Source organism: Poromitra crassiceps, assembly GCF_964638095.1.
Source record: "Poromitra crassiceps genome assembly, chromosome: 16".
NCBI lineage: Eukaryota > Metazoa > Chordata > Actinopteri > Beryciformes > Melamphaidae > Poromitra > Poromitra crassiceps.
In genome coordinates this window covers 37,166,037-37,192,009 of record NC_139645.1, presented here as the reverse complement: position 1 = coordinate 37,192,009, position 25,973 = coordinate 37,166,037, and the positions used below count along the sequence as shown (strand labels likewise).

The 25,973-nt window shown below is 43.6% G+C and overlaps 1 protein-coding gene across 1 annotated transcript in view; it reads left to right on the top strand.

The window, feature by feature from the left end:
* The window catches only part of myo5aa (myosin VAa), a gene marked incomplete at its 3' end in the record, with an annotated part of 144,366 nt that overhangs the window by 104,294 nt on the left and 14,099 nt on the right, over positions 1–25,973 (top strand). The window contains exons 25-34 of the mRNA XM_083653084.1: positions 7,194–7,342; positions 7,526–7,639; positions 8,469–8,603; positions 9,348–9,404; positions 9,707–9,934; positions 13,192–13,289; positions 15,379–15,456; positions 18,423–18,621; positions 22,386–22,479; positions 23,453–23,602. Coding sequence (XP_083509210.1) covers positions 7,194–7,342; positions 7,526–7,639; positions 8,469–8,603; positions 9,348–9,404; positions 9,707–9,934; positions 13,192–13,289; positions 15,379–15,456; positions 18,423–18,621; positions 22,386–22,479; positions 23,453–23,602 — 1,302 coding nt within the window. The remainder of the gene's footprint in view (positions 1–7,193; positions 7,343–7,525; positions 7,640–8,468; positions 8,604–9,347; positions 9,405–9,706; positions 9,935–13,191; positions 13,290–15,378; positions 15,457–18,422; positions 18,622–22,385; positions 22,480–23,452; positions 23,603–25,973) is intronic.

The following is a 25,973-nucleotide window of genomic DNA, read 5'->3' as shown; positions in this document are numbered from 1 at the left end:
GTTCCGAGCCAGAGCAGCCCACGGACCGTGACGGCAGCTTAGACATCGGTCCCCTGTCCCGGACCGGCCACGGAGCGTACTTGCCTTCCGAGGTGTCTGACGAAGACGTTGGCGAAGCGACCGGACCACAGGCTGCCAGCATAGCCCCGACGAGAAGGCCCAGCGCGCGTTCCCGTGGCACGGGGCGCGCCACTGCGACGGCCCGTGTAACAGAAGACGAAGCGCCGCGCCGTGGACGCCCAAAAACGCGTGCGAGCGTGCCGGAGGGAGAGGCCGCTCGGCGCGGACGTGCGAGAGGCCGCGGGCGAAGACCAGTAGAGGCAGCTGCTCCGAGAGCCGGGAGCCGCCGGGGAAATGCAGGCCGCGGGGCCGCCGCGAGACGCCACGTACTGGCACTCCAGCTTCAGCGTCTGTAATGAGTGTTACTGCATAACTTTCGGACCGAAGCCAGACGGCCCAGGGAATGCTGACGTCTTTCCGTGTTAAGCTACCCGGTCTTAATACACCACTTCCTGCTCTTAACGAATTTCAAAGTAAAATGCCTCTGGCATTTCTTCAGAAGCAGAATCAGAATGACTTTAATGATCCCCGAGGGGAAATCGGGACAGGTTACAGTAGCTCGCTCACAGTACACACATAGCTTAAAATAAAATAAACAGTAGTAAATGCAACGCAAATGCAATATTAAGCAATAAGCAGAAAAAACACAACATAGCATAGAATAACTAGTAAATGCGCTAGAAGCAAAAAAAATAAGCGGAATGTCTAAGTAGCAAAATACAAAATACGTCAGGTAAGTATACATTCCGTGTCAATTATCATTATTGCACCCTGGACTATATTAAGTCGGCTTGCCCTATACGCCACACGTGGCTCAGCCAGGCACAGTTAACCTATCGGCTGGCTCAGTCTCAGGGAGACTGAGCGTCTCCGAGGTGCTCTTTAAGAGAGGCATTAAATAGACCAATGGCCACAGGCAGGAATGATTTCCTGTGCCTCTCCGTACTGCATCTAGGTGGAATCAGTCTCTCACTGAACGTACTCCTGTGTTCGACTAGCACGCCGTGGAGTGGGTGCGAGTCATTGTTCATGATGGAGCGTAGCCTGGACAACGTTCTCTTCTCTGACACCGCAGTCAGAGAGCCCCGCTGCCCCAGCACACAATAGCATACAGGAAGGCACTAGCCCCCTTCTGCCCTTTCTCGTTCATGGCTCACTACGTCAAGCTCAGGCCTCGGACCGGCCCCTCGGCTCCCCTGCTCCTCATCGCACCCTGTCACCACATGACAAGATCCCGGTTCACCCTGCACCTCAAGCAGACGCTCCAGCAATGCAACCTCCCGACGAAGGACTACTCCAGCCACTCCTTCAGGATCGGAGCGGCCACCTCGGCCGCCGAGCAAGGAGTGCCCTCCGCCTCCCTCCAGCAAATGGGCCGCTGGCCCTCATCAGCATTTTCCAGCTACATCCGCCCGGAGCAGGCGGCCATACTGGCGGCCCAAAGAACCCTCCTCCCTTAATCGGTGAGCATGGCAACAAACAGTGTCCCGGACTTTAAAATGTCTCGTTGGTGGCGGCTCCCCGTAAGCATGGCGCCCAGTAAGGCGCAGTAAATTCCCCGGCTCATTTTTGGGGGGATAGAGTCGGAGAAATTCAGGGTAGTTGCGCCAAGGCAGCCAAGTAGGCCAAGCCGGGAAGCGCCAAGCTAAACTTTAATGTACCAAGATCGAAGGCCCGACCGAGTTGGGAGCGCCAGCCGCAAATAGCTGTAAGTCGCTAAAAAAGGTTGAAGGCAGGAAAAGCACGTACCAAGGCCCGACCGAGTTGGGAGCGCCAGCCGCAAATAGCTGTAAGTCGCTAAAAAGGTCGAAGGCCGGAAAAGTACAATCGCGAAGCGCCAAGGCGGCCAGGTAGGCCAAGCTGGGAAGCGCTGTCGCGAGGTGCCCGACCGAGTTGGGAGCGCCAGCCGCAAATAGCTGTAAGTCGCTAAAAAAGGTCGAAGGCAGGAAAAGCATGTACCAAGAACGAAGGCCAGACCGAGTTGGGAGCGCCAGCCGCAAATAGCTGTAAGTCGCTAAAAAGGTCGAAGGCCGGAAAAGTACAATCGCGAAGCGCCAAGGCGGCCAGGTAGGCCAAGCTGGGAAGCGCTATCGCGAGGCGCCCGACCGAGTTGGGAGCGCCAGCCGCAAATAGCTGTAAGTCGCAAAAAAGGTCGAAGGGAAAAGTACAATCAACTACCGGCGCCTGCAGATCTCAATTAACCTCCGGTAATCAGATCTTCCTTTTGGGGGATCTCCTAGCCCATGCAGGTGCCCTCCTCTTGCCTCAAGAGCAGCGCCACTGGCCAATGGAGTCAAGCGCCAAAGTAATTGCCATGCACGCCGATGCTAAATAAAGTTTGTCTAATCCTACCAACTGGCCTCTCATGATTGAAGTGAGGTCTCCAGACCATAGTTCAAGCTGAAGGCCACTCATGCATAATCCGATCATCCCGTGACGACAGTCAAGTCCTAGCATAACGTGGTCAGTCAAAGTCCTAGTATGACGTCTGCTATGACGTCAAATATGACGTCAGTTAATCCTCATATATATAGCAAGGGTTCTACGTCACCTCTCTCTCTCTGGCCGATCATAGCAGCAGCAGCTTCACGGCAGTCCATCTCCCTCGAAGCCGTCCGAAGCGTTGTTTTGCCCCACCCACCTCCCCAGTCCGCCACCAACGAGTCTTGACTCCTGATCCCCCACGGGGGGGGGATCTCCTAGCCCATGCAGGTGCCCTCCTCTTGCCTCAAGAGCAGCGCCACTGGCCAATGGAGTCAAGCGCCAAAGTAATTGCCATGCACGCCGATGCTAAATAAAGTTTGTCTAATCCTACCAACTGGCCTCTCATGATTGAACTTAGATATTCTTGCTAAATACTTTGTCTTTGAATTAATTTTCCCAAAGACAGAGAGGGCCATGGTTTCACTCGTCATACACTGATCCAGTTGACTTCCCAGATACGTTACACAACCCTTATCTTGTAACATGACACCATTACATTCTACAGAAAAACTGGATTGGTTGCTTAGTTTATACTTTGATCCAAAAACAATACATTCAGATTTTCCTAGATGCAGGGACAAGTTGTCACATAGCCAACTGCTTATATTACTCTCTGTAGCTTTCCAGACTTTCCGACTGCATCTAAGGAGTCTCCAGTTACTAGCAGAGCAGAGTCGTCCATATACAGAAACAAAGGACAAGTACATGCAGCCTCCATGTCGTTTATGTACAATACAAATAATAAATGACCGATTATGCTTCCCTGGGGGACACCACAGGTAAGGTCCATGGGCTCCGATAGTGTGCCCCCTACTGACACCACTTAGACCCTACCTGTGAGATATGACCGTATTAACATCAAGGCCTCCTTGCTAAATCCCATTGCCTTTAATTTATACAACAGAATCTGATGGTTTACTGTGTCGAATGCTTTTTGCAAATCAAGCATTGCCATCCCACAGTATTTTCCGCGGTCGATTTCCTTTTTAATGAAGTCAGTCAAATAAAAAATAAAAATAAAAAATAAAAAACTAACCTAAACTTGTACCACTGTTCCTTCAGAAGTTGTAGTTGTCATAGACTGTGCTCCATAGTTGATTGCTCTATTGCTGACAAAAAATGTGTTATGAATGAATGAATGAATGAAAGCTTTATTTCGGACTTTCAAAAAAAAAAGAAATAGTAATATACACAAGTAGTATCAATGTTACACAATATATATATTTATAAGTGAAAAAGAAAAGAAAAGAAAACGAAAAAAAAATAAACGAAAAAAAATAAACAATAATAATCAGAATACGTGACAGCAACGAGGTCCGAAAAGGAGTAGGATGAAGTACACTGTACTTATTTAGTCCTACCCCCAGTCCACAGTTCACATTCTTAATCAAATGACTTCCACTTTTATACTATTTACATTCTCAATAAACCATATATTTTCATACACACATATATACAAATATATATATATATATATATATATACAAATACATTCATATCTTGCATAATAAATATAATGTATAGTTCTATCTAGTGTATAAATTATTAATTATTAATATGTTAAAAATAATATACCATTAATAATATGTATACCAATTTGCGTATTTACAGAGTAATATTATGTACAATACAATTAACTAATAGTGCATATTATAATATATATACAATATAAATAATCATACCATGCTATTAATCGCTTCATATACATAACTTGTACCTTTTAAATAAATGTTCCTTATATTTGTTTTTGAAATGGTTCACGCTTAAACATTATTATTGTTAATAACGACTTACAATTGTTATTGTAAGTCGCTTTGGATAAAAGCGTCTGCCAAATGACGTAATGTAATGTAATGTAATAGAGGCGACATTCTCCCTCTTAGAATACACTGGACCATATTCAATGACTAAAAAGCTGTTATATTAAGATGAAAAAGTTACTGATTGGGGCTTTAAAATAGACACAGGCCTGCAATTGCTTCATTCCACTTTGCTGCCCTTTTAATATAAAGTAGTCACCTTGGCTTTTTTAGTTTCCTCTGGGACTTTAGGCTGGGAGATCGACGGGTTGATGATGTGTGTGACATAAGGTGAAATGACCTTTGCCGCATCATGGTTTGGCTACTGCCACTGATGGTGTTGGTTGGTTTATCAGCTGAGTAAGACCTAGTGTCTTCAGGAAGTCAGATAGGGCTTTGTTGAGCGGGGCAGCCATTATGATTTAAAATATCCACATTCATGTCACCCAGCAAAATGACTTCATGGTTTAAAACGTTTTTGTAAGAATTGAACAGACCTCTTCTAAAATGGTATAAAAGTTACTTTGATCTGGTGGCCTCCGTCACCATCCACGGACCTGCTGTTTACAAGTGAAATTATGTCAGCTTTAAAAAAATATCCCTCCATGACTTTTCTCTGTACAAACCAGTGTTGTTAGTGTCAGCAGCATCAGAGTGTTGTTAGTGTCAGCAGCATCAAAGTGTTGTTAGTGTCAGCAGCATCAAAGTGTTGTTAGTGTCAGCAGCATCAAAGTGTTGTTAGTGTCAGCAGCATCAGAGTGTTGTTAGTGTCAGCAGCATCAAAGTGTTGTTAGTGTCAGCAGCATCAAAGTGTTGTTAGTGTCAGCAGCATCAAAGTGTTGTTAGTGTCAGCAGCATCAAAGTGTTGTTAGTGTCAGCAGCATCAAAGTGTTGTTAGTGTCAGCAGCATCAGAGTGTTGTTAGTGTCAGCAGCATCAAAGTGTTGTTAGTGTCAGCAGCATCAGAGTGTTGTTAGTGTCAGCAGCATCAAAGTGTTGTTAGTGTCAGCAGCATCAGAGTGTTGTTAGTGTCAGCAGCATCAGAGTGTTGTTAGTGTCAGCAGCATCAAAGTGTTGTTAGTGTCAGCAGCATCAGAGTGTTGTTAGTGTCAGCAGCATCAAAGTGTTGTTAGTGTCAGCAGCATCAAAGTGTTGTTAGTGTCAGCAGCATCAGAGTGTTGTTAGTGTCAGCAGCATCAGAGTGTTGTTAGTGTCAGCAGCATCAAAGTGTTGTTAGTGTCAGCAGCATCAAAGTGTTGTTAGTGTCAGCAGCATCAGAGTGTTGTTAGTGTCAGCAGCATCAAAGTGTTGTTAGTGTCAGCAGCATCAAAGTGTTGTTAGTGTCAGCAGCATCAAAGTGTTGTTAGTGTCAGCAGCATCAAAGTGTTGTTAGTGTCAGCAGCATCAAAGTGTTGTTAGTGTCAGCAGCATCAAAGTGTTGTTAGTGTCAGCAGCATCAAAGTGTTGTTAGTGTCAGCAGCATCAAAGTGTTGTTAGTGTCAGCAGCATCAAAGTGTTGTTAGTGTCAGCAGCATCAGAGTGTTGTTAGTGTCAGCAGCATCAAAGTGTTGTTAGTGTCAGCAGCATCAGAGTGTTGTTAGTGTCAGCAGCATCAAAGTGTTGTTAGTGTCAGCAGCATCAGAGTGTTGTTAGTGTCAGCAGCATCAGAGTGTTGTTAGTGTCAGCAGCATCAAAGTGTTGTTAGTGTCAGCAGCATCAGAGTGTTGTTAGTGTCAGCAGCATCAAAGTGTTGTTAGTGTCAGCAGCATCAAAGTGTTGTTAGTGTCAGCAGCATCAGAGTGTTGTTAGTGTCAGCAGCATCAGAGTGTTGTTAGTGTCAGCAGCATCAAAGTGTTGTTAGTGTCAGCAGCATCAAAGTGTTGTTAGTGTCAGCAGCATCAAAGTGTTGTTAGTGTCAGCAGCATCAGAGTGTTGTTAGTGTCAGCAGCATCAAAGTGTTGTTAGTGTCAGCAGCATCAAAGTGTTGTTAGTGTCAGCAGCATCAAAGTGTTGTTAGTGTCAGCAGCATCAAAGTGTTGTTAGTGTCAGCAGCATCAAAGTGTTGTTAGTGTCAGCAGCATCAAAGTGTTGTTAGTGTCAGCAGCATCAAAGTGTTGTTAGTGTCAGCAGCATCAGAGTGTTGTTAGTGTCAGCAGCATCAGAGTGTTGTTAGTGTCAGCAGCATAAGAGTGTTGTTAGTGTCAGCAGCATCAAAGTGTTGTTAGTGTCAGCAGCATCAAAGTGTTGTTAGTGTCAGCAGCATCAAAGTGTTGTTAGTGTCAGCAGCATCAAAGTGTTGTTAGTGTCAGCAGCATCAGAGTGTTGTTAGTGTCAGCAGCATCAAAGTGTTGTTAGTGTCAGCAGCATCAGAGTGTTGTTAGTGTCAGCAGCATCAAAGTGTTGTTAGTGTCAGCATCAACCAGGGAAATAATTCTATATTTACACCCCATATTTCAAGAGTTTGTGAAATAAGCGTGATTTTATGAGATGAGGCACTCCATTACTATCAATATAATGTCACTTGTGTGAAGCAATTTCTTGACAGGTAGATTTGCACTGGAAACGCGTGGAGTTCTCTCAGTTTTGCTCACTTGTTTTAAGAAAAATGTGTTGAAACAATGTTAAACAGTCAAATGACTATTTGTGTTGCACTCTGCATATCTGTTGTTGTTACAGCAGAATCTTTACTTTCTTATTTATTTATTTATCTGTCCCGCCACCATGCAATGTGGGACATGATGTTGTTGTCGCAGCATCTGTGATGTGTGTGCCTGTCTGTGTGTAAAGACATTCTTACTCTCATTCTTATACTATGTTTCTCTGAAAATGTGTACTTCTTTTGTTCTTCCAGAGAAAATGGCGCGTGCGATAGTGCAGGAGACTCAGCAGCTGGAGACGGATCTGAACGAGGAGCGATCTCGCTATCAGAATCTCCTGACAGAACACCTTCGCCTGGAGGAGAAGTACGACGACGTGAAGGAGGAGATGGCGCACTCCACGGTGAGACGTGCACACACAGTCACTCAATCACTCTGGCATTCATGTGCACCACAAGCACCTGAGTCTGACTTTATTACAATCATCAAATTCAGTCTGCAGGAGTGGTAAGTGGCTTTTTCCACCAGCGTTAGTGGAGTTTATTGTTGCTACTCTTATTGAAATTATTATCCCTCCCGTCTCTAGAACGTCACCAAGCCTGGCCACAGGAGAACCGGTTCCACCCACAGCAGCAACGACTCAGAATACACCTACAACTCCGAGTACGCCGAATTGGAAGAAGGCACACGCGCTGCAGAGGTATAGAAGTTGGTGTTAAATATCTTGCATTTAACACAATCCAGGAACATACAAGAGTTCATTTAAAAATGATATATCCAACACTTGGGTAAAAATGACCTACTCTACCCTTAAATGATTGCCAACATGAAACTAAAGCACAATGTTGGTTACAATTTAATTTGTGGATTTGAAAAATGGTAATGTTTTTTACCATAGTTTTGTGTTTTAACAATATTAACTGATACATTTTAGGTAGCAACATTTTTCAACTTTTTCATACATTTATTCAACTCCCCCACTCGCCACCTCCGATCTGCCGATGCCAACCTTCTCACCCCCATCACCAAGACCAAGCACTGCACCTTGGGGGACAGAGCCTTCGCCATTGCTGCCCCAAACCTCTGGAATTCCCTGCCCCTTCACGTCCAAAACTCTGACACACTCACTTCTTTCAAAAACCAACTCAAATCCCACCTTTTCAATCAAGCCTACAATATCTGACTTCTACCTCCACCATCCTCTTTCATTTTGTAACCCCTATATTTGTATTTGTTCTGTATCTGTGTACGTTTATGTTATACTGTATGTAAAGCGTCTTTGAGTAACTAGAAAAGCGCTATATAAGTCATTATGTATTAGGATTATTATCCAAATCGTCTAGCTCAAGGGGAATTTTTGTTAAGTTAAGTATTCAATTCAAGCGACTTTTGCTCAACGAACAATATTTAGTTTTACCTCAGTGGTCACCACTTAAATGTATTTCTGTCACATTTTAATAACCCTTTCTTAGCATTCCTAGTTTTTCATGGTAAATGCACTGTGCTCATGTTGTGTTTATGTCATGCAGGATGTGACACGTGGAATAGATACGTCTCTCACCCTCAAGCTGCAGAAGCGTCTCACAGAGCTGGAGCAAGAAAAGCAGTCGCTCCGCAACGAGCTGGAAAACAAAGAGGAGCAGTTCCAGCGGGCTAGAGCCAGGGTAATGAGGCACTGTAGAGCCAGGGTAATGAGGCACCGTAGAGCCAGGGTAATGAGGCATTGTAGAGCCAGGGTAATGAGGCATTGTAAGAGCCATGGTAACGAGGCACAGGAGTTCTGCTGTATGGAGCTCTGAGGCCTGTTGATGGGCCTGATCGGCATCGGCCCAGTCCGGCTGAGTTTCACTTCTTCACCCAGTGTGAGGGCGGGGTTATTAGCAAATTAAACACTTAATGTTACAATGGCCATATTCCTTATTGTATTCCTTATTGTTAGCCTATGTATTCACCCATGGAAAATATTATAAGTTCACAATTACACTCTGTAAGTACCTAATAAAAAGCTCCCTACATTACATTACATACATTACGTCATTTGGCAGACGCTTTTATCCAAAGCGACTTACAATAACACATTTTTGTCAGCAATAGAGCAATCAACTATGCAACACAGTGTATGACAACTACAACTTCTGAAGGAATAGTGGTAAAGTTTAGTTTAGGTTATTTTTTTATTTTTAGAGAGCGAGAGAGAGAAAGAAGTTAGATCAAGAAGGGCCCAGATGGAGCCTGAAAAGGTGTCTTTAGTATTTTCCCAAAGATCGGCAGTGATCCCTAATGTGTAATATATTTAAGAGTGTAACAACCCAATGTAAGCACAAAGTAAGTGTGTGTGTGTGTGTGTGTGTGTGTGTGTGTGTGTGTCCAACAGGCTTCTTCATAATTGTGTTTTGTCCCTCCTTCAGGATGATGCAGAGCATAAGAAGGCCCGCGGGGCAGAGCTGGAGTACGAGTCCCTGAAGGTAAGACCTCACAGCCCGGCTAAATGGAGCAAGCCTGATATAATGTAGATATGAGTCAAGTGTTAATGCGGCAGCACTACCACATCGTTCCCAACTGTTTCCTCCAGAGTGTGACTTCACCCAAAGTAACCCTCTCATTGAATATATTTGTTATGGTAGCATGACAAACCAAATTCAACACAGCCAACTAGTCTCAAGAGCAAGACACCACTAGAAATGAGCGCACAATATTTCTAGTTTTTCTTGAATTCTTCACCCCTAACTAACCACCCCCAAAACCACTAAACCCTTTCACTCCTCAGCGCCAGGAGCTGGAGTCGGAGAACAAGAAGCTTAAACATGATCTCACGGCGATGAGGCAAAGCCTGCTGGGTAACGTAGGCACAGGCGCTGGGGCCCCGGGCTCCCCGGCCTACAAGGTGCTCCTGGACCAGCTCAACGCCTCCTGCGAGGAGCTGGAGGTCCGCAAGGAGGAGGTGCTGATCCTGCGCTCCCAGCTGGTCAGCCAGAAGGAGGCCATGCAGCACAAGGTCAGCACCTCCTTCCACCTCTTTGCACTCCTCACAGTTAGGACAGGCAGAGAGAAAGGGTTAGGGTTTCTCTCTCTCTACCTTTTCTCTACAATTAATTAGCCCAATGTTCAGCCTGTATCTAAAAGAAGCATCCACATGTAATGAGTTAAAAACAAGACCTTTCAGTGTTGTTGGCATACATTATGAGATGTATCCACCTCATCATCTCCATAAGGTTCTGTTTTCACCACTGTCTGTTTTTCTGTTAGTCTATTTGTCTGTTAGCCAGATATCTCAAAAAGGATTTCACTGAAATTTGGTGAATAAATAGCTCCTGGGCCAGGGACCAGGTGATTGGATTTTGGTGGTTTTCCACCATTAAGATTATTTTTTATTATCTTTTTTTGCCATACATCTAACTGTTGTGCTGTGTTTATGTGCTGGTGGTAAAGCCCAGCATATTAGACTTCTAAGCCAGCTGTTAAACAGCATTCTCAGAAGATCAAACCTAGAAGTCAATGATAAACAAACATAACCTGCTATGGAGGCTGCATTTTTACAAGTTGGAGAATCGCTCAGCATTAGCATTAGTTTGCAGTCCGAGTGCCTTCAAGTTAAGCGTTTGGTTTTTTCGGCAAAATTTGGACAAAATTTAACCAGAATTTTTTCATAGCTATCTAGTGTTTTTACTGTACCTCAGTGTGTCTTAATTGTCTCTACATTCTCTCCTCCATCCATGCTTTCCCTCAGGATGAGAAGGTAACAGTTGAAAAACTCCATCCTGCATGAGTATTTGACACTGACATGAATGGCTCGTATGTATAAAATCTCTTTGAGAAAGAAATCTAATACAGAATCAGTTTGACTTTTCACCTCAGACATGGTGACTAAGTGAAAGTGGCCCACAGAGGGTTTCCTCTGTCAGTGGTACAGCATCACATCAACAATATTACCACCACTGGGGCCACGCATAAGATTACAGAAGAAACAGTTGATCCATGCACAATACTAGAGCAACACCTTGCTCTAAGAGGCTTTACACATACAAACCCAGTCATCTTCAAGCTGTAGTTTAAATCATCTTGTGTGCCTCATCCTTGGCCTGAGTGAGTGCACTCATCCAACATGTGTTTTCACAGACGCTGCCCTCGATGGCAGCTTTGCAGTAGCCATTTTGCATCCCACCTAGTCTGTCATATATTTTGAGGATGAAAAATGGTGCAAGTGTGAAAATAACCAATACATTTGCATGCACAATGCTGTGACATGACAAAGCAAAGGGTTGACATTTGCCAACACCACACACTGGATTTTTGCTTTTACTCTAAAACTGTCTAAAATGAAAGGGCCTGATACTGTTGGCCAGTATCTGAACATCTGTTAACCTATGTGTCAATGATTTGTTCTGCTGCAAAAATACATGGCATGATTATCTGCTGTAGGTTATATCAGAGTGATGCATATTACTATAATAATATAATATGGTGTCTAATTATGATTACTCACGATAGCTATTAAAGTCGAACTGAACCCGTATCGTCACGTGCATAATGAGTCCGTTTCAGACTGAAAACATAGTTTGTCTAAGATGACAGGTTGAGAGGCGGGTCATAGTATCATGTCGATGATTTTATTTGACAATTCTCGGGACTGGATTGGGCTTTGGCCAATCCTGGCGTGTTCCGCCTCCAAATCGAGTGGGATTCAGTGTGTTGTGGCGCTCCCCTCGGGAAGAGCCTTTTGACGGGAGGAGTGGAGCTCAGCGAGCCGCAGGCAGCCAGCTGCCTTCGTGTTGCAGAGCGGAGAGTGCAGCACGTCGGCCTGGAATCTCCGAAGTGCGACCCCTGACAACCAAGCTCTCGGATGCGCGTGCCATTATCGCTGCTGTAACGATACGATATCCCTGGAATGCGCGTTTTAACGAGCCAGTTACATTTCTTTGCATTCTTAGAGATTATAGTTTTTGTTTTTTGTTCATGTTTCTAACAATTGGCCAAGTTAGTAGTTAGTTTATGGGATAGGAATTCTGCCAGATGACAGGCACTAGGCGCCATTTTCGACTTCATTTGGAAGAGAAAAATATCCTGAAATGAAGATTTGATTGACAGCTGCCATGTCGTGATATGATTGGTTGAAATGGGGTAGAAATTTTATAGAGGTGACAGAACGTCAGGTGACGTCAGCAAACTGTAGATTGCTGTTATCAATGAAATCTTGAAAAATGAACTTTTGATGTGAAAAAGTGTGAAAAACTAAAGAAATTAGATTGTTGTGATCTTCTTTGCATACATTATTAAATAGGTGCACTGCATACCCAGGTATTTGAACTAAAAGAAAAGAAAAGTCATTTTTGGGTTCAGCTCGACTTTAAATTGAATCGTGAATGATGTGCAGGCTGTCTCTCTGAATTGACCATTAACAACATGCTACGCTCTCAGTCAGGAACATGTAACATAACCTCCCACTCTATCTTTGAACAACATGAACTAGAGAGCAGTGCTGTGAGGAGAGGCTCAGCAGACAGACAGTTTAAGTGCAGGCAGCTTGTCACCAGCTGAGCCCGGGTTCCTGCTGGGTGACAAGCGTCACTGTAAAAGGACAGTTGTGCCCATCGGCTACAGTCCAGCTGGCAGGGAGCCAGTGACTCTATGCTGACAGCTCACAGTGGAATGGGAACATTGTTTACATTCATACACATTAGCTTAGCGTTATTAGCTTAGGGTTATTACAGTAATAATGATTATGGTTGGCCATCATAAAATTACACATCCACTGTGACCTTCTTAAAGCAAATTTATACTGACTGCGGAGTGTCCGGTGTTCACGGCAAGACCGTTCTGGTAAATGCGGTAGCAGTGCAGTGTCTCTATCAAGTGTTTCTGTATTTCTCTACTTCTTCTGCCAGGCGATGCTCAAACCCGTTCATTTTGCACTGATTTCGCCGGTCAGTTTGTGGAGGCTTCTTCCCTATACAAACCATAGCAAACATTAGCCAATCATAGCCTCGGAATTGACTGCACGAGCTCGCGGCGGGCTCCGCGGAGTTACATTTGATTGAGAGGAGCGCGGAGCTCCATGCAGTCCCTCGGCAGGGCCTGTGCGGAGCGCCGCACAGAGCCTCCGCTCCGCGAACACCGGACACTCCGCAGTTAGTATAAATTAGCTATTACTGGGTAAGCAGTTGTTGGCAGCCAAGTTACACTCTAAACGTGGTGTTTTCTCTCATTCTCTGTTCTCTTTAATAACCCCTACCCATATTCTCTCCTCATCTGTAGGAGACCATGACCGAGCCTGCTCACTATGTTGACGTGTCCAAACTGAAGGACACTGATGAAATCAAGCAAGCTTACATTGGCCTCAAAGATACCAACAGGTATTGTATTAGCACTAATAGTCTTCCTCCATCGCTATTCTTTCATTTACACAAGTTGACTTCACTCTCAGGTGACTCCCACCTTCCCATCTTTTATCCATCTGGTTTACTTAGCTTAATGAGCTCTAGTTTTGTTGTAAACACTGCAATGATGTGTATGAAGTGTGTGTGTGACTGTGTGTGTGTGACTGTGTGTGCGTGACTGTGTGTGTGTGACTGTGTGTGTGACTGTGTGTTCTGCACAAGCCAACCAACCAAGAGTGTTTGTGAGGGCCTCTGTTTGTTCTGTGCAGATCTCCTAGGTTCTTGCGTAAGCCGCTGGAGGTGACTGAGCTCCTGAGTAGGCTCAGGTAACCAATGAGACGTGGCCCTAATGCATCATGGGACTGAATGCATGGCCACGCTGTTGCTGAACAGAGTGGGAAGGGTTAACGTTATGTGTGGCTGAGAGGAGCTGAAATGCTGATTCCACGTTGTACTGTTGATGGAAGCTTTGTCAGCTTTGCGTAGCGTGTCCTCCCTAACAGCATGTGGAGTCACATGCCAGCTCTAGCCCCGCCCCCTATCTGTGTTCTTCTGCCCTGGTTTCACATGAACAGCACTGGGATGCTCACTGACCAGTGTTCACTGAAGGTCAAGCGTGTGGATTTGACTTGAACCCTCGTATTGTCTTCGCGTCCTGTTGTCCTCCCGGGTCAAATTGACCCGGTTTTGTTTGACTGTTTTACGAAGCATAAAGTTAATTAAGACATAATCACCATAGATAGTATATATAAACAGAATAACCCAATTCTCTGTTACACCTTTCTAGACCACTTCTTTCCAAACTATTACCAGAAGTTGTATTCTTCCTATTGGAATTTATGGTCAATAGGCCTCATTTACATGGGAATATACCTGTTTTTGAGAGAGAAAAAAACGTAAGTCCATTTTCAGACTTTAGGATAAATGTGTTCCAGTACGTCAGACCTGCATGGTTCTTCTAGACCTGCATGAGTTATAGTGGTGTCTCATCAACCATATGCCAGGACCCAAGATGGTTTCTGGTGGGATATCCCACATGGCTACGGTCCTAGTCTGAGACAAAACGTGATAAGAGTTAGAGAATTGAAGAACACCTTAATCACACTGTATCTGTACAAGAGCATAGGCTAAATCCAGGTTGCAGCATGGAAGCATGGAAATGTCTGAGTTAAATGATGTATTTCTTTATGTAAAGAATACAATGACTCCTTTATACACTGATGTCCCAGCAGTGATGCAGTAGGTTTGAGGCCTCCTATCTCAGCTCTATGGATGAACTTGGCTTGAACCCTGCATGAAAACACAAGTTTGTTTTGTTGTTTATGAAGGCAGAGATACACAGCATCATTCCAAGGCATTTTATGACAATCCACAACAGTGCCAACCGTTTTTTCCACAGTACTTGTACTCATTTGAACCCACCATGTTAGACACTCTTTCAATATGATTAAAGCAACAATTTTGCAGCGAACTCCTTCAGACTGTTACTCATCAAAGCCCAAACACGTGTGCTGTGTATCGCTGCCTGCCTTCAACTCCCTCGGTTTCTCTCATGTTGCTTCATTGTTGTTTCTAACCTTTTTTGTTCTTGACCTTCAGCTCCCACCTCTATGTTCACACTTCACACACTGTCATTTGGCAAATCGTAGTTGTCAACCTCAACACATAAAAGCACAAGAATATTCAGAAAGTGACCTAGGTCTCAAATATACACAAGTCAAGCATGTAACTAGAAAGCATTCTATAATTTGCATTCAAGGCAAATGGCCGTCGGTTGCAGCTGGAAGTGAGAATCCAGCAGTGCTATGAAACGGCATAACACTAGTTAGCTGTTCTCCGTGTGAGCGAAATGCATTGAATCAGTTCTGGAATAAATCTATATTACAGCCAGGTTTGTTTCACAACATGGCAACAGTATAGAAGGCCCAAGGCACACATCAACATAGAGGCACACCAAATTATTCTCGTTCACTTTTGTCGCCCACCCACACACACACACTCCTCCACCCCACCCTGTTTTGTCATTGTGCTTGTCATGTTCCTTTGTGTTGTGTGTGTCGGTCAGATCCACCCCAGACCTCCATAAGCTGAATGAGGACGGAGAGCTGTGGCTGGTATATCAGGGGTTAAAGGAGACGAACAGGTGGAACGGTGTTCTCCACACGTGTGTGTGTGTGCGAGCATGGCGTGTTTGCCCCTCTCACAGGAAAGGATGTGTGCTCCTGTGTTACTTCCTGTATAAACTTTCACTTTCTCTCTCACACTTTCTCTTCTGTTCATTTTGTCCAGAGCCATATATCATATATATTAAAAATATAAAACATTTGGAAATGACCCTGTTAAAGTTAGGTGTTGCAGGTTATTACAAGCCGGTTTTGGATTCCACAATATAGTAGGGCTGGAAATGCATTTTGAACAAATTTTTCTCAGGTTCACTTCTCATGCAGGACAATACTTTTAGTTTACAGTGCTTCCTAGATACAGTGTTCAGTGAACTGATGTTGCTAGTAAGCAGCTACAGTGTTCAGTGAACTGATGTTGCTAGTAAGCAGCTACAGTGTTCAGTGAATTGATGTTGCTAGTAAGCAGCTACAGTGTTCAGTGAACTGATGATGCTAGTAAGCAGATACAGTGTTCAGTGAACTGATGATGCTAGTAAGCAGATAGTGTTCAGTGAACTGATGTTGCTAGTAAGCAGATACAGTGTTCAGTGAACTGATGTTGCTAGTAAGCAGCTACAGTGTTCAGTGAATCGATGTTGCTAGTAAGCAGCTACAGTGTTCAGTGAACTGATGTTGCTAGTAAGCAGCTACAGACAGTGTTCAGTGAACTGATGTTGCTAGTAAGCAGCTACAGACAGTGTTCAGTGAACTGATGTTGCTAGTAAGCAGATACAGTGTTCAGTGAACTGATGTTGCTAGTAAGCAGATACAGTGTTCAGTGAACTGATGTTGCTAGTAAGCAGCTACAGTGTTCAGTGAATCGATGTTGCTAGTAAGCAGCTACAGTGTTCAGTGAACTGATGTTGCTAGTAAGCAGCTACAGACAGTGTTCAGTGAACTGATGTTGCTAGTAAGCAGCTACAGTGTTCAGTGAACTGATGTTGCTAGTAAGCACTAAGCAGCTAGTGTTCAGTGGACTGATTGATGTTGCTAGTAAGCAGATACAGTGTTCAGTGAACTGATGTTGCTAGTAAGCAGCTAGTGTTCAATGGACTGATTGATGTTGCTAGTAAGCAGATACAGTGTTCAGTGAACTGATGTTGCTAGTAAGCAGATACAGTGTTCAGTGAACTGATGTTGCTAGTAAGCAGATAGTGTTCAGTGAACTGATGTTGCTAGTAAGCAGACAGTGTTCAGTGAACTGATGTTGCTAGTAAGCAGATACAGTGTTCAGTGAACTGATGTTGCTAGTAAGCAGCTACAGTGTTCAGTGAACTGATGTTGCTAGTAAGCAGCTACAGTGTTCAGTGAACTGGATGTTGCTAGTAAGCAGCTACTATAAGTTTGGCTGATATTGTTCAGCAACTATGTTTAGTTCCAGGAAGTAGAAACTGAATCGCTGAGTTAGGGTAAAAATCTTTCCAGTCCGCCAAGTGCTGCGTTACATCTTTTCTCTAGATTTGTCTTGTTCATATAGCCTCATGTAGCAGGAAGCGTCTGTCCTCCTCATACTGTCTCTCTCACTAACTGCTCACTTCTCACTCACTCATATATATATATATATATATATATATATATATATATATATACATGTATATATATATATACAGACACACACACACACACACACATAATGATGATGTGTAGACTTTTGTACTTACATGTATCTCAACATCCATTGAATACCTTTGTTCAAATAGTGTTTAAAAAAAGTGCGTTGTTTTATTCCACCTTGGGTGCCAGATGGGTGGGGTTTGCCACAAAATGAGTACCAGAAAGACAATCAAAACAATTTAGTCATTTTAGGATGCTTAAATATACTTTTAAAGATTAAGCAGGACGGACAAACCCCATCTGGATTTGTCACAAACACCATCATAATAGCATGCACACACGTGCACCGGGGCCAGTACTGTACACATGCATGCTTCAGAGGTGCCGGGAAATGTGTCCTCCGCGTTTGACCCATCCTGGCTCATCCTTCCTCCACGGGTCAGGCCAGGAGCGGTGGGCAGCCTGCAGCGGCCGGTGACCGACTTCATCTTGAACGTCGCTAGACAGCCGGCGATCATCTTGCATGTTTTGTGGGGGTTCTTATGGAGGAAACCCCAGGTGAGCACGGGGACAACATGCAAACCCCACACAGAAAGGTAACCTGCCTGCCAATGTACGAGTTGTCCAGATGCGGTAAACTCCACCCACCTGCTTCACCAAGTAGCTCAAAACAAACGCTAAGAATTATTTGCACACTGAACACGGTTTGACTGGGATTTGATACATGAACATTGTTCCACCTTGAACGGTTACCTCCGCTAACTCTCCTCTTTGCCGATGTTTCTCTCAAAATTACACACAGGGAGAAAAACATGAAACTGTTTTGATTTCCCCAACCGATTTGATTCTATTTTTTGCTGCTACAGAATGAATGTTGATTGGTTACTTGCCAAAGTAACATAGTGACTTTCCCTGTATGCAAATTACTTTTCTTTTTTTTATATTCCACTTTAATCTTTGTTATTATCATTAATATACATTTTTATCGTTTATATTAACTGTTGGTTCTACCTGTGCTTCTATGCATGCGTCAGCAGTTGGTTTTATCATTCTTATCGCTGCTGATTCAGTCATAGCCTTTTGAGCGGAGTTTCTCTGAGACAGAGAGGAGAGTGGAGCTTTGTGCTGTTGATAGTCTCTGTACAGCATGCTGCAGCCCTGTGTCACCACACTACAGGTGGAAAACGGAAGTCTTCTCCTCCACTCACCCCTGGGAGTCTCTCTCTCTCTCTCTCTCACTCGTTCTGTTACTCTTGCTATGATGCTGATTTTGTTTTCCCCTCTCTCCTCAATTTCTACCCTCTCTCCTGTTATTCCTATTCTTTCTTCCCCCTACTTTGCATACTCTCACATTCCCCCCTCCCCTCCCCTCCCCTCCACCCCTCCTCCACAGGTTACTGGAGTCCCAGCTGCAGACTCAGCGGCGTGGCTATGACAGTGAGGTGGAGGCGTTGCGCGGTGAGCTGCAGAACGTCAAAGAGGAGAACAACCGTCAGCAACAGCTCTTGGCCCAGAACCTCCAGCTGCCCCCGGAGGCCCGCATCGAGGCCAGTCTGCAACACGAGATCACCAGGCTCACCAACGAGAATCTGGTACGCCACTCCACACACACACACACACACACACACACACACACACACACACACAAGGTTGGGTTATGAGCATTTTTTTCACAAATTGAATAATGACATGAACTCAAGGAATCAACTAGTCAAAAGTGTTCTTAGGTTGTTGTTGTTTTTTCATATGTAGTCACACCGATGTCAAAGTCACACAGGCATTTAAGGGATAATGAACTCCTAGGTGTACGTTAAATGATTTGAATGCATGACGTGGAGGTGAAGAACCACATTCATTTTGTTTGTAATAAAATAATGAAGTCAGTTGGTATCATCAGAAAAAGATCTAGTTTGGTTAAAATGATGTAGTTTTATTGCTTCCTTCAAGATCCATAGGAAATTAAGGTACACTGATGACACACACTCACTCATCTGTGTGGATAGTATCACCTGTATGACACACACTCACCTGTGTGGATGGTATCACCTGTATGACACTCACTCACCTGTGTGGATGGTATCACCTGTATGACACACACTCATCTGTGTGGATGGTATCACCTGTATGACACATACCCACCTGTGTGGATGGTGTCACCTGTATGACACTCACTCATCTGTGTGGATGGTATCACCTGTATGACACACACTCACCTGTGTGGATGGTATCACCTGTATGACACACACTCATCTGTGTGGATGGTATCACCTGTATGACACACACTCACCTGTGTGGATGGTATCACCTGTATGACACACACTCATCTGTGTGGATGGTATCACCTGTATGACACACACTCACCTGTGTGGATGGTATCACCTGTATGACACACACTCACCTGTGTGGATGGTATCACCTGTATGACACACACTCATCTGTGTGGATGGTATCACCTGTATGACACACACTCACCTGTGTGGATGGTATCACCTGTATGACACACACTCACCTGTGTGGATGGTATCACCTGTATGACACACACTCATCTGTGTGGATGGTATCACCTGTATGACACATACCTACCTGTGTGGATGGTGTCACCTGTATGACACTCACTCACCTGTGTGGATGGTATCACCTGTATGACACTCACTCACCTGTGTGGATGGTATCACCTGTATGACACTCACTCACCTGTGTGGATGGTATCACCTGTATGACACACACTCACCTGTGTGGATGGTATCACCTGTATGACACATACCCACCTGTGTGGATGGTATCACCTGTATGACACTCACTCACCTGTGTGGATGGTATCACCTGTATGACACATACCCACCTGTGTGGATGGTATCACCTGTATGACACTCACTCACCTGTGTGGATGGTATCACCTGTATGACACTCACTCACCTGTGTGGATGGTATCACCTGTATGACACACACTCACCTGTGTGGATGGTATCACCTGTATGACACACACTCACCTGTGTGGATGGTATCACCTGTATGACACACACTCACCTGTGTGGATGGTATCACCTGTATGACACACACTCATCTGTGTGGATGGTATCACCTGTATGACACACACTCACCTGTGTGGATGGTATCACCTGTATGACACACACTCACCTGTGTGGATGGTATCACCTGTATGACACACACTCATCTGTGTGGATGGTATCACCTGTATGACACATACCTACCTGTGTGGATGGTGTCACCTGTATGACACTCACTCACCTGTGTGGATGGTATCACCTGTATGACACTCACTCACCTGTGTGGATGGTATCACCTGTATGACACTCACTCACCTGTGTGGATGGTATCACCTGTATGACACACACTCACCTGTGTGGATGGTATCACCTGTATGACACATACCCACCTGTGTGGATGGTATCACCTGTATGACACTCACTCACCTGTGTGGATGGTATCACCTGTATGACACTCACTCACCTGTGTGGATGGTATCACCTGTATGACACTCACTCACCTGTGTGGATGGTATCACCTGTATGACACACACTCACCTGTGTGGATGGTATCACCTGTATGACACACACTCACCTGTGTGGATGGTATCACCTGTATGACACTCACTCACCTGTGTGGATGGTATCACCTGTATGACACACACTCACCTGTGTGGATGGTGTCACCTGACAGGAAATCTTGGCTGACGACCCCACAGCATCCCGAGAGGCTCGAGTCACCATTTTACGACGGATGGTTGTATGTAGAGACAGTGTGTGTGTGTGCACCTGTGTGTGAATGTCTATCTGTGTGTGTGCATATAGGCATGTGTGTTCAAACTAATGGAGAGGTGTGTGTTCAGTGTGATGTCGCCTCTAACTCCCTACAGCAGTGTCTTGTAACTCACGGCGGAGCGGCTCTGCACTCTGTTCTCTCTCCTAACAGCCAGCAGGCAATCAGCTCAGCAACCCTCCTCTTGATTTGAGATCCCCCTTGTTTTTTCACACTCGCTGAGTGCCAAAGAGGATACTCACATTTCCCAAGGCAGTGTTGAATGGTTTCATGGCATGATAGTACAATTTCTCTTTTACTGTATGAACAAAAAGTATTACAATTTGTGAATAGTACTGATAATTTGGTTTTAAGTCATTTAATTTACAAAGATATCAGCTTTAGCCAGTATTATTTGGGTTAAATATCTATTAACAGTAAGTAAAAATTGACTACTCTTGGACAACAATTGAAAAAGCTTTAATACAGTATTTAAACCTGACAACTTTCGGCTGAAAGAGCCAAAGTCACACCTACTTCCTGCTTCGGCATACGAACCAGCGTCTGGAAAAAATTAGTGGTGGTGAATTTTTTTTTTTTTGATCCTGTCTAAATTGTGCCATGAAGTACACATATGATGATTGTCAATTTAAAAGATAACTTTGCAAGTCATGAAAGTCACAGTTTCTCGTAAAACTGAAACGTAACGTTTAGTTTTGTATGAAATCGCTCAATCAACTACATCTCTCGTCTTTTAGTCAGCTCGACTGATGGCGTTCAGTTCTAAAATATGTTCTAAAATATGTTCATACTCTATAGATATACTGTGCAGTGATTGCTGTGTAGAGCTATTGTATGTTGAGTTTTATTTGGAGAGCTGAATAGGTTCTGCCACCATTTTCCTTTTCCTTAGACTGTGATTTATGCTTTGTGAAACTGCTTTGAAGATTGTACCTGGGTCTGCCTCCACACCACTAGGCGGAGACAAAGAGCCATGAAAACGCTATTTAAGCACTTCCTTGTAAATGTATTTTTCACTTGACACTGACGAAGGCCCTGAACCAGGCCGAAACTGTTTGTCCAAATAAATCTATCTAGCTATCTAAAATTGTGTTGCAAGCCCTTTTTTCGTTTATTTTCCTGTTTGGTACAGTTGAGCTCAGCACCAACTAGTGGATGTGCGTATGTCAGGATCAAAGAATTGTCTATTGCCGTTCACCACCCTCATATGTTTTCAGACACTGGTGCGTGTAGGAAGGGGGTGTGACTTTGGCTCTCTATAGCGTTTATTGATGCCTTTGGTTGCTTTGATTTGTGCATCTTGGCAGAGCTGCAAGAATGTGGTAGATTTTGTTTGCCTATTTACAATAAGTGCCATTTGCATACATGTAGAGCCTGCCATTAGAAAGTGTTGGGAGTGTTCCTCTTTGCCACCAGGGGGCAACAGTCTCAAGGCAGCCTGAGCTTCTGTCTGCACCCTTGATCCCAGCAGCAAACTGGTGGACCAAGCTAGACCTCTTCCCTCACTGTTGTCCCCCTCTCTCTTGTGTCTCTGTCTGTCTGTCTCTCTCTGTTTGTGTCTGTCTCTCTCTCTCAGGATCTAATGGAGCAGCTGGAGAAGCAGGACCGAACCATCCGCAAGCTCAAGAAGCAGCTGAAGGTTTATTCCAAGAGGATTGGAGAAATGGGAGGTACAAATCATCTCAGGCACTAAAGTACTGTAGTACTGTAGTAGTCCAGAGGTCAAAGAACTCACCTACCACCTTGCAGACCCAGGTTCAAATTCCCGGCACTTCTGTTTTAGTCAGACATCCCTACAGACACAATTGGCCGAGTCCTGGTCGCTGCACTAGCACCTCCCCGGGTCGAGGAACTGGGGGGAAATAGCATGATCCTCGCACGCACTATGTCCTGCCGGTGAAACTCCTCACTGTCAGGTGAAAAGAAGCGGCTGGCTCATGTATCGGAGGAAGCATGTGTCAAGGCCTAAACATGGTCGTCCGTCAGAGACTCGCCCCGCCCTCCCCGTGTGACGGCGGGTGGAGCGCCGTCCTACGGGGAGGGGCCGCCGTCGGCTGACGGGGGCTGCTCCAAAATGTGACTTCACGGCGACGATACGTGCGTGACGACAGCTGCAGGAGAGTTGTGATTGGCCGTTGCCTTGGCTCTTCGTCGTAAAGTCGCCTTTCAAAGCATGATGTTAGATTATAACGAACTAGTTGTGTGGCTTAGCCTTCCCAAATGTTGAGGGTCGTTTTTTAGAATTTAATACATAGAATTGGGAACGTTACATTCAATTTCATTCAGACTGCCTGGCACACAATCTCCGCCATTTTCACACGGAGCTTCCACAGGAGGAGGGGGGTGGGAGGAGGGAGGGTGTAGTGGCGTCCGAGCATGTAGGGCTCGCTGGCGTCGCTAGACGGCGAGACGGCTCCAATTCGAGGCGGACGGACGACCTTGTTTAGGCCTTTAGTCTACAACTCTCCCCAGATCAGCAGAGGGGGCCGGGACAGGCCATTGGCCAAGTACAATTGAGGAGAAAAATCCAAAACAAACTCGATAAAAACATTTTAGAAATTTGTTGTGACGAGTGGCTCTGTTGTGTGTGTGTGTGTGTGTGTTCTGTTGTATTACCTGACAAACCTTCCTATTGTCTCCCAGCGGGTCAGGCGGAGGGCCAGACGTCCCCAGGGCAGATGGTGGATGAGCCCATCCGCCCCGTCAACATCCCCCGCAGGGAGAAGGACTTCCAGGGAATGCTGGAGTACAAGAAGGAGGATGAGCTCAAACTGGTCAAGAACCTCATTCTAGGTCAGAACTGGTGATAAATATCAATATGCAGTGATATGCAGTAACCAAACTACTAAAGACAATAGCCCTGTTCCAAACCTGTCCCTATTACAGAGATAGTGGACTATATAGTGTGTTGGACATTTTGTACTAGTATCCCAATTCTCAACTGTTAATTTGATGCAAATGCAATGCGGTCATGTTTACCAAAGGAGAACAAGAGTGAGGTAGTGTCCAAAACTCATTTGATCATCCCATATAGTTTACTATATGATAAACACTGTATGGAGAATAGTTTACTATATGATAAACACTGTATGGAGAATAGTTTACTATATGATAAACATTGTATGGAGAATAGTTTACTATATGATAAACACTGTATGGAGAATAGTTTACTATATGATAAACACTGTATGGAGAATAGTTTACTATATGATAAACACTGTATGGAGAATAGTTTACTATATGATAAACACTGTATGGAGAATAGTTTACTATATGATAAACACTGTATGGAGAATAGTTTACTATATGATAAACATTGTATGGAGAATAGTTTACTATATGATAAACACTGTATGGAGAATAGTTTACTATATGATAAACACTGTATGGAGAATAGTTTACTATATGATAAACACTGTATGGAGAATAGTTTACTATATGATAAACACTGTATGGAGAATAGTTTACTATATGATAAACACTGTATGGAGAATAGTTTACTATATGATAAACACTGTATGGAGAATAGTTTACTATATGATAAACATTGTATGGAGAATAGTTTACTATATGATAAACATTGTATGGAGAATAGTTTACTATATGATAAACATTGTATGGAGAATAGTTTACTATATGATAAACACTGTATGGGGAATAGTTTACTATATGATAAACACTGTATGGGGAATAGTTTACTATATGATAAACACTGTATGGAGAATAGTTTACTATATGATAAACACTGTATGGAGAATAGTTTACTATATGATAAACATTGTATGGAGAATAGTTTACTATATGATAAACATTGTATGGAGAATAGTTTACTATATGATAAACATTGTATGGAGAATAGTTTACTATATGATAAACATTGTATGGAGAATAGTTTACTATATGATAAACATTGTATGGAGAATAGTTTACTATATGATAAACACTGTATGGAGAATAGTTTACTATATGATAAACACTGTATGGAGAATAGTTTACTATATGATAAACACTGTATGGAGAATAGTTTACTATATGATAAACACTGTATGGAGAATAGTTTACTATATGATAAACACTGTATGGGGAATAGTTTACTATATGATAAACACTGTATGGAGAATAGTTTACTATATGATAAACACTGTATGGGGAATAGTTTACTATATGATAAACACTGTATGGAGAATAGTTTACTATATGATAAACACTGTATGGAGAATAGTTTACTATATGATAAATAGAGATGCTGCGATCGAGATTTTTCAATTCCGATCCGATTTCGATATTTTAGCTCAAAACCGATCCGATTCCGATCAAATTTCGATACCCGATTCGATACCGATTTCGATCCGATACCGATACAGCACATATTTAAGTCTCTCTATTCTGTCTGATAGCTAGCAGGCAACAAACATTTTTAGGGTTAGGTATGTATGTGTGTGCTTTGGTAATATAGTATGTAAACGATTTAGTTCATCTAATTCATTTGATGTAAAACTAAAACATAACAATCAAATTAGGGCTGGGCGATATGGCCTCTAAAGAATATCGCGTTGTTTTTCGGCTATATCGCGATACACGATATATATCTCGATATTTTTGAAATCTCTCATAAATGCTCAATTTAACCCTTCAGGGTTCATACACATTTTGACCAATGGATTTCCATGACTTTTCCATAAGTTCTTAACCTGTATTTTATGCACACCTGGGGTAAAAAAGAAGAAGAAAGAAATGGCAAATGTTGTGAGCAAAGATGGATGATTTAATATTCCATAGCTCTGACCTAAGCAAATCTGACATCACTATTGTGATATAATTCTCAATAGTCAATACAAAAAATAATGGCTTTTATAGAACCGAAAGCCTAGCTGCTTAGTCTGCAGATAAAACATAAAAAATTACATTTAGACTCTTATTGGCATGACGGCAACATACTGTATGTGCGCATTCGTTTTCCTGATAGATCATGACAGCCCTGCAGCTAGCTACGTTAGCTTGCATGTAACGTTAACGTTAGTTGCTTTTGGAGACCGGAGACACAAACCCTGGACGTTTCATTTTGAGTAATGCATGAGGTTCTCTATGGTTTACGCCAGCTCTGGGAGTATGAAGTGCTTTAAATGCGGGGATTTTGGTCACAATAAGCTTGTGGAGCGCTGCT